General features: G+C 41.3%; 1 protein-coding gene across 3 annotated transcripts in view; it reads right to left on the bottom strand.

Moving 5' to 3' along the window:
• Positions 1–14,070, bottom strand: part of PPP2R3C (protein phosphatase 2 regulatory subunit B''gamma) — a 109,044-nt gene that overhangs the window by 70,471 nt on the left and 24,503 nt on the right. For all 3 annotated transcript variants that reach the window (XM_033952473.1, XM_033952472.1, XM_033952474.1), the window contains exons 4-5: positions 8,836–8,948; positions 1,264–1,361 (exon numbers count right to left, since the gene is read on the bottom strand). In XM_033952473.1, the coding sequence (XP_033808364.1) occupies positions 1,264–1,361; positions 8,836–8,948 (211 nt within the window). The remainder of the gene's footprint in view (positions 1–1,263; positions 1,362–8,835; positions 8,949–14,070) is intronic.

Here is a 14,070-nt window from a genome sequence, read left to right as displayed (position 1 = left end):
GATCCAAAAATAAGCGACTGCTGAGGACCAGTCGCTCAGGTTCTTTCCGACTGCCCTGCCTTCTGCCGCCCTGTTCTCTGTCCCTAACTCCTGCTCTCATCCCCATCACCTGCCTGCCCCCATCTCCTGCTCTCACCCCGAATCTCTCCCGCCGCCCTGGCTCTCCCCCTGAATCTCTCCTGCCCCCCCGATTCTCCTGCCCTTCCCTGCAGTGCAAGCCCATGGTTTTAACCTGCAAGCTTAAAGCGGGTTAAAACCACAGGCTTGGGAAGAAAAAAAAAAAGAAATTTCCTGCTCTGCCGACCACGGAGGGCCAGTGTATGCGCAGACCATCTACAGATGGTCCGTGTATGCTCAAATATCGCTATTCAGCGATCTGATTCAGTTGGTTGGGGGTGTGATTCCGATCACCCTCATTTGCATGAGGGCGATTCGTGAATCAGCCCCCCGGACACAGATCTGATCCGATCCATGCCCTTAATGAATCTAGCCCTAGATGCGCTCTCACCACTCAGAGGTTACATGCCTTACTGACAGTCTCAGATTACAAAAAGCCACAGCAGCAGCTTTTAAGGTCATGAAATTTCGTACTTCAAGAAAAAAAGGACCTTCTGAAATCTGCCCTGTCTCAGAAGGGTTTCTGCAGAACATTTCCAGAATGTAACCTAGAAATGCAGAATCAAAGTAGTAAGTCCTAAGGTTCAAACTGAATAATTAATTAAAAAGACCTAAAACCTTAAACAGCCATGTTTTGACAAAAGCCTGCTTCAGAGATTATATGCAATGATGGTAGTTGTCTACAGAACAAGAAAATACCATACACATTACATTAATAAAAGACATGTAGTAATCACTAATCATTATTTATATATGTGAATATGTGTACTAAAGTGAGTATGTGACTTATTTTTTAAGATATGCTTCTGAATCTCATTTTCATAAATATGCATTTTTTTCTTTTTTTTATAAATATGATCATATGCCTCTCACTATTTTAATGTAATATGTTTATGAGTAAACATGCATCTCTCTTGTTAATATAACATGTAAATATTTTCTTGTTTTTTTAGACACTACTGGCATTGTATATAACCCCTGAAACATGGCTATGTCAGGTTTTATGTCTTTTTAATAAATTATTCAGTCTGAACTTTAGGTCTTACACACATATAATCAGTGAAAGAAAGTAAGACCTTGCCTCTCCTTTTGGACTTGAAATGCAATATGACAGAAATATAGACTTGGAAAGAAAGCCAAACCCACCTTTCCTCATCACATAATTGAAGAACTGCATGATGGATATCCTTCCATACATGTCATTGTAAAGAAGTTTGGCAAAGACTTTGGCTTTGAAGAATTGTCTGTAAAATATAAGAAGGGTGAATTAGAAGATAACGTAAATGCTCGACACCCACAGTCAACTAATATCCAGCAATACACAGAAACATAGAATATGACAGCACATAAGGACTCTAAGGCCTATCTATTTTGTCCAGTTTAATTCTTAGTAGATTACCATAAACCTCAATTGATCTCTGGCTTTCCCCTCACCTCTTCTCAACTAGGAATCTCTAGTTACAATTTTTGTTTCTAACATTTCCCATGCACTCGCTACCTTTTCCATAAAAATAAATATTTTCTGATGTTCCTCCGAAGTCTGCTGTCTTCAAACCTCTTGTTCTACAGCATTGTTTTTCTCTGAAAAGTGTCCACTTCTGGTACATTATTTGCAAACTTTGAGGTGTTTGGCTATCTCTATCAACTTTTCCCTGTGAGCTTTAGAATTCCAACAGCTTTGGTTATTCCATCATACTGTTTCATTTCCTTGGGATTACGGGACACGAACACCCCAAAGTTTCTCTCCCTGTAAATTCACACCAGTATCTCATCCTTTATATTGTGTTAATGTCCTTAAAATGTTTACCAGATATTTAATAGAGCTATATTCACTTACTGATTTAATCAATAGCTTGGTAATTAAAAGGAGGAAAAGACTTCAAGTGCTCCCAGAATTTAGAAATTTTTCTTGCTCAGTTTCTTATATATGAGCTATCACGAATCATAAAAATCTCCTTCATTGTTTAGTGTCCATTTTTGTTTTATGGAAAGGGAGTGATGAACAGTTAAATCAATTTTTAACTGGTCGAACCATTTGAATGTCTAACATTCAATTTACTCTACATACTTCAAAATATGAAATTAAATTTTTTTAGACTTTTGGGTAATTCAAATGAGTGATGGATTCATCACAAAAGTTTATAAGAAACCGACGGATGCCAATACCCTGCTCCAGTATGAAAGCTGCCAACGCTGGGATTACCCACTGCATGGTGGTGTAGTTTATCATAGGGTGACTCCATGATGGGACTGTATGTTCTGAGGGGTTATCTGGTCCACTGTTGAGAGGGCTTATTTGTCTGGTACTGATCAGCAGGCAGAGAATTGTTATGAGATACCAACTCATTTTTGTTAGTTCACTGTAGAAGATAAATTGGGTGGGTGCTGTAGATGTGTTTGAGTAAACTCTCATTCAGAGATTACTGCCCTATAGCAGGTAAGTTAGGTAAGTCGCTTTAATTGTAGATGAGTTGGCTCACACTCAGAAGTTGGTTCTCTATAGCCTGTAGGTGTGATTAATTGCTATAACTGTATCTAAGCGGGTGTCTTGAGTGACATCGGCATTGGGGACAGAGCAATTCTCCAATACTAGTCCTGACTCTTTGCTCCTCTGATGCTTTTCAGGCCACTACAATGGTTTGGGACTTCAATGGCCAGTGGATGTGAGGGTAATGCAGCCCTTGTTCTGAGTTTGGATTTCAGTGTTTTTGTGAACTGTGCAAAGAAGCATGCTAAGCAGCGCACCTTTGGCTTGTGCCATGGACATGTAGCAGGAGCATTGGGGGGTGGCACAACTCTACCATGCCAGTCCAGATCACTCCCCTCCTCTGTCGATACTGGATACTATTGGGGCAGCTCCTAGTGGCAATGTAGCTGCCCTGTATTTAGGTTTGGTGCCTTCAGGTTCCCATGTAGCAGGAGCGTTGGGGTCAGAGTGACTCTCTCACGCTGGCCCAACTCACTCCCCTCCTCTACTGATGCTGGGTCCCAGTGGGGAAGCTCCTAATGGCAATGGATTGGAGCTGCCCTTTGTGGGCGAGGGGCTGCTCAGATGTCTTGCCTGCTTTCCAATGGGAGGGGCAGTTCCACTAACTCTCTCCAGATGTGCTGGAAGAAGTTTGTCGCTGGATTTTTGGTATTCATAATTTGAAAGCCCTATTCAAAAATGGCTGCGAGATGGATTTTTTTTGGATGTTATTGTTTATTGTAAGCTTCTATACTGCTACTAATAACTGAGAGTCAATTCAGAGAGGTTTACAAGTGCTGCAGTAACACACAATATATGATATATGGTGTTACAATTACAATATATGAGCTAGTTTCTGTGTTTTATTTCTCATAAACTCAACTTTCTGTGAATTTTCCTTTGTTCACCCTGTTTTTTTCAAGGTGGGAAGGTAGCCTGCTATTTCCTCTTTGTTGTTACTGCTCCCCCTGAAAATTATAAGCAGGCTGTTCCAATTATGACTCGGATATCCTTTCAAAAATGCCCCCTAAGTGGTCAGCCCATCTAAATCAATCAGACCCCCCCTTTTGGACGTTCTCGCACAACAAAACCACACTTGCTAGAGCAGTAGCTCCAAAATTCTAAGAGAAGTGAAACTGAACACCATGTCTATGATGACAATCATTAATTTGTACTACAGAATAACTCTTGTAGTCCATCCTTCTGTATCAATGAAAGAAAACAATGGGCAAGACAAGTGGAAATCAATTTTAGAAGCAACAGAAGCACTGAACTGCTAAAACTGTCATATTATAACCTGGAAGAGACAGGTCTCCCCAAAAGTAAAGTTACCATATTTGTGAAGACAAAAAAACAACAAAAAAAGAGGAAACATGACCCCGCCTACACTCCACCCACAGCCCTGCCCACTCTACCCATAGCCCTGCCTATACTCTACCCACAGCCCCGCCTACACTCTACCCATCCTCTGTATCCTTTTAGTGCTTCCCTCTCTCTTCCTCCAACCCTCCTCTCTACAGGGTGCTTCTCTGTCTCTCTCCTTCCAAGCCTCCATTTCCTGTTGTGCTTTCCTTCTTTCTCTGTCTCCTTCCAACCCCCGTAGGTGTCACTCTCTTTCCTTACAACCTCCTCTCCTACTGTTTCTATCTCTCCCCTCTTATCCAGCACTACCCAACTCCACGCTGTTTTCTCCTACACTCTCTCTCCTTTCCATAATGCTCCTCCCTCCCTTCCTCCATGCTGTTTCTCCAGTCCCCTATCCTCCCTCCTCTAATGCTGCTTCAGGGTTTAACCAGCTCTCCCGACTTCCCCATCTTACTCCAGCTCTCTCACTCCCTCCATGCTGCTTCCCTCCTCACAATCTCTTTATTTCCCGACTCCCTCTCCTCCCTCCTCCCCGACCATTGTAATTTAATCTTTGGGCAGGTGAGGTGAGCCTGCTACTGCTGGCCTGCCCCAGAAGCTGCCTCTCTCAAAGACTTCTTCCTGCATAGGTGGGACTTGCAGAGAGGCGCTTTTGGGGCAGGTCAGTGGTAGCAGGTTCACCTCATTGCTGCTGCCACCAGCTGCCAGAAGATTAAATTACAATGGCTGGGGAGGAGGGAGGAGAGGGAGTCGGGAGATAGAAAGATTATGAGGGGGAGCAGCATGGAGGTCAGAGGAGAGAGGGTACGGGACTGGAGGGAGGGGGCAGGAAAAACAGGTGGGGAAGTCAGGAGATCTGGCTAAACTCGGACAGACTCCCCCAGTCCTTGAACAAGAACACATGTCTGGTAACCCTACCAAAAGGTAATAGGCTTAACTCTAGAATGTAAGAGTTCTCTCTTGATAAGAGCCCAAAAGAAAAAAGTTCCAGCAATTCTCCAAGAGAGGGTACAAAGGAAAGAAATGTCTTGATATAGTACAAGATTCCTCTGAAGGGAGGGGAAAGAGCAGTAAGACAGCCAATTATGACTGCTGCTCCTGCCTAAGTTCTACCCATCTCACTACTTGTCAAATCTATGGCACCGATTCCTCTGCCTTGCTCCTGTCCAAGCTCTGCCTACCTTACTGTCCATTAAGGTGACATAATTTGCTGATGTAACCCCTGTTTCTCCCAAGATGCTGGCCGAGGGCACATAAAGTTATTTTATTTGTTGAGGACCAGAGAAGAAGCCAACTTCCACGGCTGAACTCCACAGCAAGCATGCGCCAGACTTTTATTCATTCTCCAAATGATGTAAGACAACGCAAGTAAGTTGCTGAGTAACTCAAACCTTTTACTTCTCCTTGGAATACAGAAGAGGTAATACACTTGAACAGTAACTTTTTCTATCAACAACTCCGAACTTATGTTCAAAGTCCCAATCAGATGTAAATAGTTCAGATACACTGGGATCTTCCTTGTTGGAAGCATCTTACTGCAAGTCCAAAGTCCAGGTCTAACTAGTGGGTGATAGACCCAAACCTAACTTTAGTTCTTAGTGTGATCAATTGGTTTGTTCTCCCAAAAGACAAACTTTCTACTCCAAGCCAGGGCTTAAGACTCTTCTGGAGTGAGGTCACAATTTTGAGACCACCTTCCAGGTAGACTCAAGGCTGGCCTAGGTTCTCACATTAACTTGAGGCTTCCAGAATCTACTGGAACCCAAAAGGCAGGGGGTCTGATGCACTAAAAACAGTTCTTAAGACCATGCAGGTCGCTATGGGACAATTTCAAAACGGCAATTGATGTTCAAACGGTTTCCAATGCAAATGAGTTTTGCTGAGGTCTGCCTTAATCCCATCTCACAGATGCGCAGAGACGGCAGGGGAAGCCCCAAAGCAGCCTCCTGCCACTTGGCTATTCTGGGCTTTTTTTTAATGGCATTACAAAAAAATGTGCAGGACCGCTGCCGGACCCCTGCACAATCCCAACCCTCCCTCAGCACCCCTCCACACTCCCCCTGATATGAAGGCTCCCCTCTTCCAATCCCTGCCACCACTCCACTAAAGTCCCCAAAAGAAGACGATGGTGTGAGCCAAGTTTGACCCTCCCCCAGCTCAAGGATACTCCCTACTTCCTCCTTCCCCCCCCCCCCGGTACCTTGTTGCAGGCATCGTTGTCGTAAAAATCTGGCAGAAGGGATGTGTACTCCCTCTTGCCGGCAGGCCTTGCCTCTGCAAAATGGTGGTTCTTCCCCTTCATAGTGCATCCTGGGATGCACTGGGAGGGGTCTAAAGCCCTGATACATAAGGCTCCTCCTATGGGAGGATGAAGTTAACAAAGCAAGAAAAACTGAACATTCTCAACAAAGTACAAAACATTAAACTTCTAAAAATTTAATAAATAAATAGGTTTTCAAAATTTTTCTAAAATGCTGGTAAGAAGAGAATATTAAATAACTAAAATCTTAAATATTAAATCTTAAATATTAAAATTTTATATTAAAATATTAAATATTAAATAACTAAAAACTGACTCCCCGCCAGTCAGAGTAAAGGGTCAATATTCTGACTGGCGGGGAGTCACGAGTGGTGTGCCACAGGGGTCGGTGCTGGGGCCGTTAATCTTTAACATATTTATCAATGACCTGGAAAAGGAGGCAAAGTGCGAGGTTATAAAATTTGCGGACGATACCAAACTGTGCGGCAGAATTAGGACCAGGGAGGAGTGTGAGGACCTACAAAGAGACCTGGACAAGCTGGAAGACTGGGCAAACAAATGGCAAATGCGCTTTAACGTGGACAAATGCAAGGTCATGCATATAGGGAAAAAGAACCCGTTGTTCAACTACAAATTGGGGGGGGTATTGTTGGGATACAGCAGACTTGAGAGAGACTTGGGTGTGCTGGTGGATGCATCACTGAAGCCATCTGCACAGTGCGCAGCAGCCTCGAAAAAAGCCAACAGGATGCTTGGCATCATAAAGAAGGGCATAACAACCAGAACACGGGAAGTCATCATGCCATTGTATCGAGCGATGGTGCATCCACATCTGGAATACTGCGTTCAGTATTGGTCGCCGCACCTCAAGAAGGACATGGCGGTACTTGAAAGAGTCCAAAGGAGAGCAACGAAAATGGTAAAAGGGCTGGAACACTGCCCATACGACGAGAGGTTGGATAGGCTGGGGCTCTTCTCTCTGGAGAAAAGGAGGCTCAGGGGAGATATGATAGAGACCTTCAAGATCATGAGGGGCATAGAGAGGGTGGATAGGGACAGATTCTTCAGACTGAAGGGGACAGCAAATACGAGGGGGCATTCGGAGAAACTGAAGGGAGATAGGTTCAAAACAAATGCAAGGAAGTTTTTTTTCACCCAAAGGGTCGTGGACACTTGGAATGCGCTACCGGAGGAAGTGATCAGGCAGAGTACGGTACAGGGATTCAAACAGGGATTGGACGGATTCCTGAAGGATAAAGGGATCATGGGATACTGAGGGAGGAGCTGGGATGTAACACAAGTATAGAAAGCTAACCAGGTAATGAGTATAGAAACCAAACCAGGTCGTGCATGTGCAAGACCGGAGGGTTAGGACTTCGATAGGAAGACAGGACTTAAATGAGAAACCAAGGTGGCAAGGGAGCCCCTTCTGGTGATACAGACAGGTCGTGACCTGTTTGGGCCGCCGCGGGAGCGGACTGCTGGGCAGGATGGACCTGTGGTCTGACCCGGCGGAGGCACTGCTTATGTTCTTTATCCCATGTTGCAGCCTGAAGTGATAAAAGCCGTTGGAAATGTCTTATGTGAGCAACCTTTTACAGATGGAAAATCAAACAAAACAGGTTTATGCCGTAAATGTCTTGGACTGGCAAGTATAAAATGATCTGCTAAATAGCTAGGTACAAAACCATGCAACACTTTATAACATATGCAACCAAATTTGAATAAAACTCTTGCTTCAACAGGAAGCCAGTGCAATTTAAAGAAATAAGGTATAATATGATCTGTCATTTTGAGATTAAAAAATCAATCGAATAGCGGTGTCTGAATAATGCATAGCCTGTAAAGATTTTTTGGATTGCCTGCAAGATGGCTTATATTACAATAATCCAAGAAACCATGAGAAGTGTGGCAATTGTTGATTAGAAAATAATTAGGTTATAGGAGATATATCTGAAGCCCTAAGAGAGGCCAATAAAGCTTTGCAGCATCAGTAGGAAATTCTGGAAAATGGGGTAAATAAAAATAAGAACTTTAGTTAATTAACATCCTTAAATTGGATTCTATTGCTCCTAATGATTTATTTTGCTGTAATTTCAGTACTGGTGAGGATGCTGGTTCCATTATTGCTAGTGCTTTGTATATACTGAACAGTAGAGGAAGGTGGAGGGAAATGGGGAGAGGGAAGTAGAAATGCTGGATAGCTGGGGGAGGGAAGGAAATGTCAGATGTTGCACATGAGTTGGAGAGGGAGGGGTGGTAGAAAAGGTAATGCCATATGAGATGTTGGAGATGGGGAAGGATAGGCAATGGAAGGAAACTGGAGATGAATCCTCAAATTTTAACCATGACTTGTGCAAAGGTCAATACAACTCTATGCTTGTTTAGCTCAAAACTTCCCATTATACATGAGATTAACCCCCTCTTCTACAGAGCCGCACTGAATGGCGTCGGGAGCAGCGCGGGCCATTCAGTGTGGCTCTCTGTGCTAAAAACCGCTAGCACGGTTTCGTAGAAGAGGGGGTAAGTATAAACAGTAAATAAATTCTGGGTACAATCTGTCTAAGAAAGGAATGTGCTTAGCTAGCTGTGAACTGCAACTACATGATTTACGAGAGGTTCTTACTTGCTCTTGGGTCCAGCTTTATCACCAACCTTCAGAAAATGTTCATAGTTGATCATTGCCTCTTCTGCAATCACAGGAGGGGTCTGATGTTTGTCCAGAAGGAACCATAAATTCTAGAAAGAGGCATTCAGAGGAATCACTGAATCAGAAAAAACAGGTCCTTGAAGTAATATTACTAAGCTTCTCATTTCACTCATTACATAAATACAATATACCATAAAGCAGGGGTGTCCAACCTGTGGCCCCGTGAAGTATTTTGTGTGTGGCCCTGGTCGAGAGCGATACAGTGTTTTCCTCTGCTGCCCCCTGGTGTTTACCATCTTGCTGCAGCGTTTGCGCGGCCCCAGAAAAATTTTTCGGCCAATGCGGCCCAGGGAAGCCAAAAGGTTGGACACCCCTGCCATAAAGTGTATCAGATTCTAATAAGGTGAAATGGGGAGGTAGTCATCGATTATGGAACAATGTCAACTCTCTGTATGGCAAATGGACTGTTTCGCTGGATGCCCAGAAAAAATTTTTCCTCAGAAAGATTTAAAGTAATAATGTTTATTATATATATTCGCTATAAGATGAAAAATGAATAAAGAATTAATTTAAAAAAATAATAATAATAATTTATCAGAGTGTTTTAACTTGCAGGAGGGGGTTAGACAAGGCTGTCCACTATCTCCTTTGCTTTTTGATATTGTATTAGAACCCTTGTTATTAGCCATTCAACAAGCTAAGGGGATACAGGGTATTCCTTATTCAGATCGGGAATATAAAGTTTCTGCGTATGCAGATGATATACTGTTTCATTTGAGGAATCCGGAAATTACCATTCCATGTTTGTTTGAGTTGATCGAGAAATTTGGAAAATTTTCAGGATATAAGATTAATTGGAGTAAATCAGAAATTCTTCCACTTAATGTACATTGCACAAAGGGTTTGTTTGAATCATTCTCTTTTATATGGAAAGAAGATGGATTAAAATATTTAGGAATTTGGATTAAAAACACGTTGGAGGACACAATGAAAGAGAATGAAAATTTTTTATTAAAGAAGATTACAGAAATGTGTGAGCAATGGAATCCTTTACATCTTTTTTGGTGGGGGAGAGTTCAAACAATCAAAATGATGATGTTGCCTTTGGTTTGTTATCAAATGAGTATGATACCAGTTTTTTTTCAAGGGTCCTTTTATAAAAAATTAAATTGTATTCTTACAAAATTTATTTGGCTTGATAAAACGTCCAGAGTTGCTTTAGTATCTTTACAAAAATCAATTGTGGAGGGTGGGGTAAATTTCCCAAATTTTTATAGTTATCAAGCCTATATTTTACGCCAAGGTATGTATTGGGTCCTCCCAGAGCTTATGGTAGATACTCCAGATTGGTTATGGTTGGAATGGCGACTCATGTTCCCTTTGCGATTATGTCATGTTCTCAGTATTAAGATGCCTACTGAATATAAAGAGAACAGAATATTAATAGATACATGGAAAACAATACGCTTTGTTGATAATTTAACACCTATACCAATTCATAAGTCATTAAAATAAACAATCTGGCTAAACTCCAAGATTCGAATTGGCGGATTTAAAATCGTTTGGAAGCACTGGATTATTGCAGGTATACGGATTTTAGGTGATGTCATTTCAAATGGTAAACTGCTGGATTTTTCACAGTTGCAACATAAATATGGCCTTAATAAATCACAAAGTTTTAGATGGTTGCAACTGAAGCAGGCTATTCAGGAGGGGGTTCCCTGAATGGAAAAATCTTAATAATCGGTATAGTTTGGAATTCTTGTGCTTTCAGGTGGATTTCCTGGGACACCAGGCTGCACAGTGGTATAAATTGATATCTGGATATATGAATAAAAAAAACAAAGACAGGTCTTAGAGACATTTGCATCAAATTAATGCATCTCAATGGCCACGAATTTGGTCTTAGAGAATGAGATGTACAGTGTCCGCATCTATGAGACAAACTTGGTTTTTCCTTTTACATAGAGCATTTTGGACCCCAGTTCGATTAAAGAAGTTAGATTCCTCTAAGTCAAATAGATGCTGGCACTGTCATCTTGAGGCTGGGACATTAGATCATTTATTATTCTATTGTCTCTTTATTATGGCATTTTGGAAATCAATTTAGCCCCAAATTAATTTCTTACTGGAGAATCATGTGGCATTGTCCTATGATACGATTTTATTTGGCATGTCAATGAGAGCAAAGAGCCAAATTTCATCAAAAAATAATATACTTTTAATGATAATGACAGGAGTTGCCATACAACAGATCACAAGTAATTGGAAAAATTGGAATAGACTCAATTATAATTTCTGGTGGAATTCGGTATGTCACATTTACAAAATGGAAAGAACAATAGCTATGCAAAAAGGGAATTTTAATAAATTTAAAGAAATTTGGGGACCATTGACAAAATATTGCAATGAGTAGACATCAGTTTATATTATATTTACAATATTAAGATAGAAGGGTTGGGAGGGGGGAATTTAAATTTATTAAAAGATTAGATTATTAGGAAAGTTTATTGATGTGTTATATTGATTGAATGCTTGATTGAATGGGAGGGAGGGATGGGATAAAATCTTCATCTATGAATATCATAAATGATAAATTTCAAGAGATGTATTTATTGATAAATGTTTATTATATATATTTGCTATAAGATGAAAAATGAATAAAGAATTTATAAAGTAATAATTTTTAAAAAATGCATAGAACATTTTTCAAATACACAAGCTGTTGAACATCAAGCCAATCACATCTCTGCTTTACAATGATAAGATATTCGTAGCATCTTCATCCCTTCTCCAACTTTCCCTCATCCAAACTTCCCATACCCAATTAAAAAAAAAAAAAAAAAAAGATTCCTTTTGAAACCTCAGTTCCCCTCTGTCTCCCCAATTTCAATAATCTCTCATGATATCTCTTCAAGCCTATGGGCTCCTTTTACAAAGGTGCGCTAGCGTTTTTAGCGCATGCGCTGGATTAGCGAGTGCTACCCGAAAAACTACCACCTGCTCAAGAGGAGGCGATAGCGGCTAGCACGTGGGGCAATTTAGTGCGCGCTATTCCGGGAATTAAGGCCCTAACGCACCTTTGTAAAGGGAGCTCTATGTTTATTATTAAGTCGAGTTGTCTCCATCCCATATCTTTTTATTTTATTCATTTTTTTTCATAAGAAAACAGAGAACAAAGCAGAAAAAAGCCTCTAACTCAGTACACAAATGGGTAGGGCCTAAGCTAAGCATTAAGTCATACCTATAATATTATCAGTCGTACTCCCCCTCCTCAAAAGAAAATCAAACACAACCCCGGCTCTATTTCACAAAACAAAACAAAACAAAAAAAGGAAAACATACAAGATTAAACAGCATTTGTTCACCATTTCAAATAAAAGTCCCAAACTTCATGAAACAAAACAAAGCATCCATACTTAAAAACAGTAAATTTTAGACATCTTGCAGATATAGTCCAATTTTATCAAAACTTTGTCTAGGAATGGTACAGCAGCCTTTATCCAATATCTAGTCACAACCAATCTGGTCACCACAAAGAGAAAAATAGCAAACTTATGAGCCACCCTGGGAATGCTTGGTGGCTGTGCATGTAACAAGCAAAACTGCTCGCTGTGGATAAATCACACGCAGTATGGTACTTAGCATTTGCAGTATCACTGTCCAGAAAGAGCTGACCACTGGACAAGACCACCAAATGTGGAAAAAGGTCCCTCGCTCTCCACATTGTCTCCAGCACTGGGCAGAAGCACCAGGAAACATTCTAGATAGTCTAGCCGGAGTCAGGTACCACTGATTTTATAGCCATTTTCAACCAGTGATGCAGCTATAGATACTTTAAATAAGTGGTTGAATATATCTTTCCATTGAGACAAAAAATAAGAATCATCCAAGCTCCCTTCCCAGCGGGTGATATATACAATTGAGGGATCCGTCTGTTCTAACATAGCTCTATAAAGGCAACCCAAACCCCCTCGTCCCATTCTTAAATGTAGTGCTTTCTCCAAATGAGTTTCTCCTAACTCTAATTTCTCCCATCCCTTACCCTTAAGAAAAGCCCTAAACTGATTATAATGAAAAAGATCCTTACCTGTAACCCCATATTTGCTAGCCAAATCCTTAAAAGGGAGAACCCAGCCCTCCACCCAAATCTGATTCAATGTTCACAAGGAAGTTTGGGCCCACTGGAGAAAGCTCCTATAGCACTGGTTGGGTGGGAAATCAGGAAGAAAGGAAATAGGAGATAAAAGAAAATATTTACACTCCGGAAACAGCTCATAGCGTAGTTTTATCCATATATCCAGAGGAACCCACATAAGAACAGGCATCTCCAGAAGTAGTTGATGCAATCTATCCAAAGGAAGCCAAGGTTGGGCCCATAACGGGATTGAGGGAACCACAGCTTGATCCACACTGAGCCATGGCTTGTATATATTCCTCACCTATTCCCCAACAATCTGTAGTTGGGCAGCCTGATGCTTTGCAAAATGCGGTACACCCATACCCCCTCTTGATTTTACCTGGTAAAGCATCGCCCGGATTACCCTAGGGGCTTGCTTTTTCAGATATACCTGAACACCTTCCTATTCAGCAGGAAGAAAAAGCGCTGTGGAATAGTAATCGGGAGGGCCATAAAAAGGTAAAGGAGCTTTGGCAAGTTCACTATCTTAACCGCATGTATGCGGCCTAACCAATAGGTGCCCAGACCTTCCCACCAATTCAAATCAGAAAATACTTCCTTCAGTTTATCAGGGAAATTATATTTATACACCTGAGAAAGGGACTGCGGAAGATTCACACCTAAATATCAAACAAAGTGAGTTGCCCATACAAAAGGAAATTGCAATTTTAAATCGACTCACTTCCTCCAAAGATAGGTTAACATTCAGTAATTCAGACATTCGTATTGACCTTAAAGCCAGACACCACACCATATCTCTCAAAGATATCCATAATGCTCCCAAGGGAATCAGCCAGGTTACTCAGAGTAAGCAAATCATCATCCACAAACAATAAAATATGATGTTCCGTGGATCCGGCCATAACCCCCATCACTCCCTCCAATGTTCTAATTAAATATGCCAAGGGTTATACCATTAAAACAAATAGCAGGGGAGAGAGCACAGCCCTGTCTCTTGCTTCTAAACAATTCAAAAGATTCTGTATACTGGCCATTAACCTTCAAGGAGGTCAACAGTGATCCAAATAAAG

This window comes from Geotrypetes seraphini, chromosome 7, assembly GCF_902459505.1.
Source record: "Geotrypetes seraphini chromosome 7, aGeoSer1.1, whole genome shotgun sequence".
NCBI lineage: Eukaryota > Metazoa > Chordata > Amphibia > Gymnophiona > Dermophiidae > Geotrypetes > Geotrypetes seraphini.
This window is presented reverse-complemented; position numbering and strand designations above follow the sequence as displayed.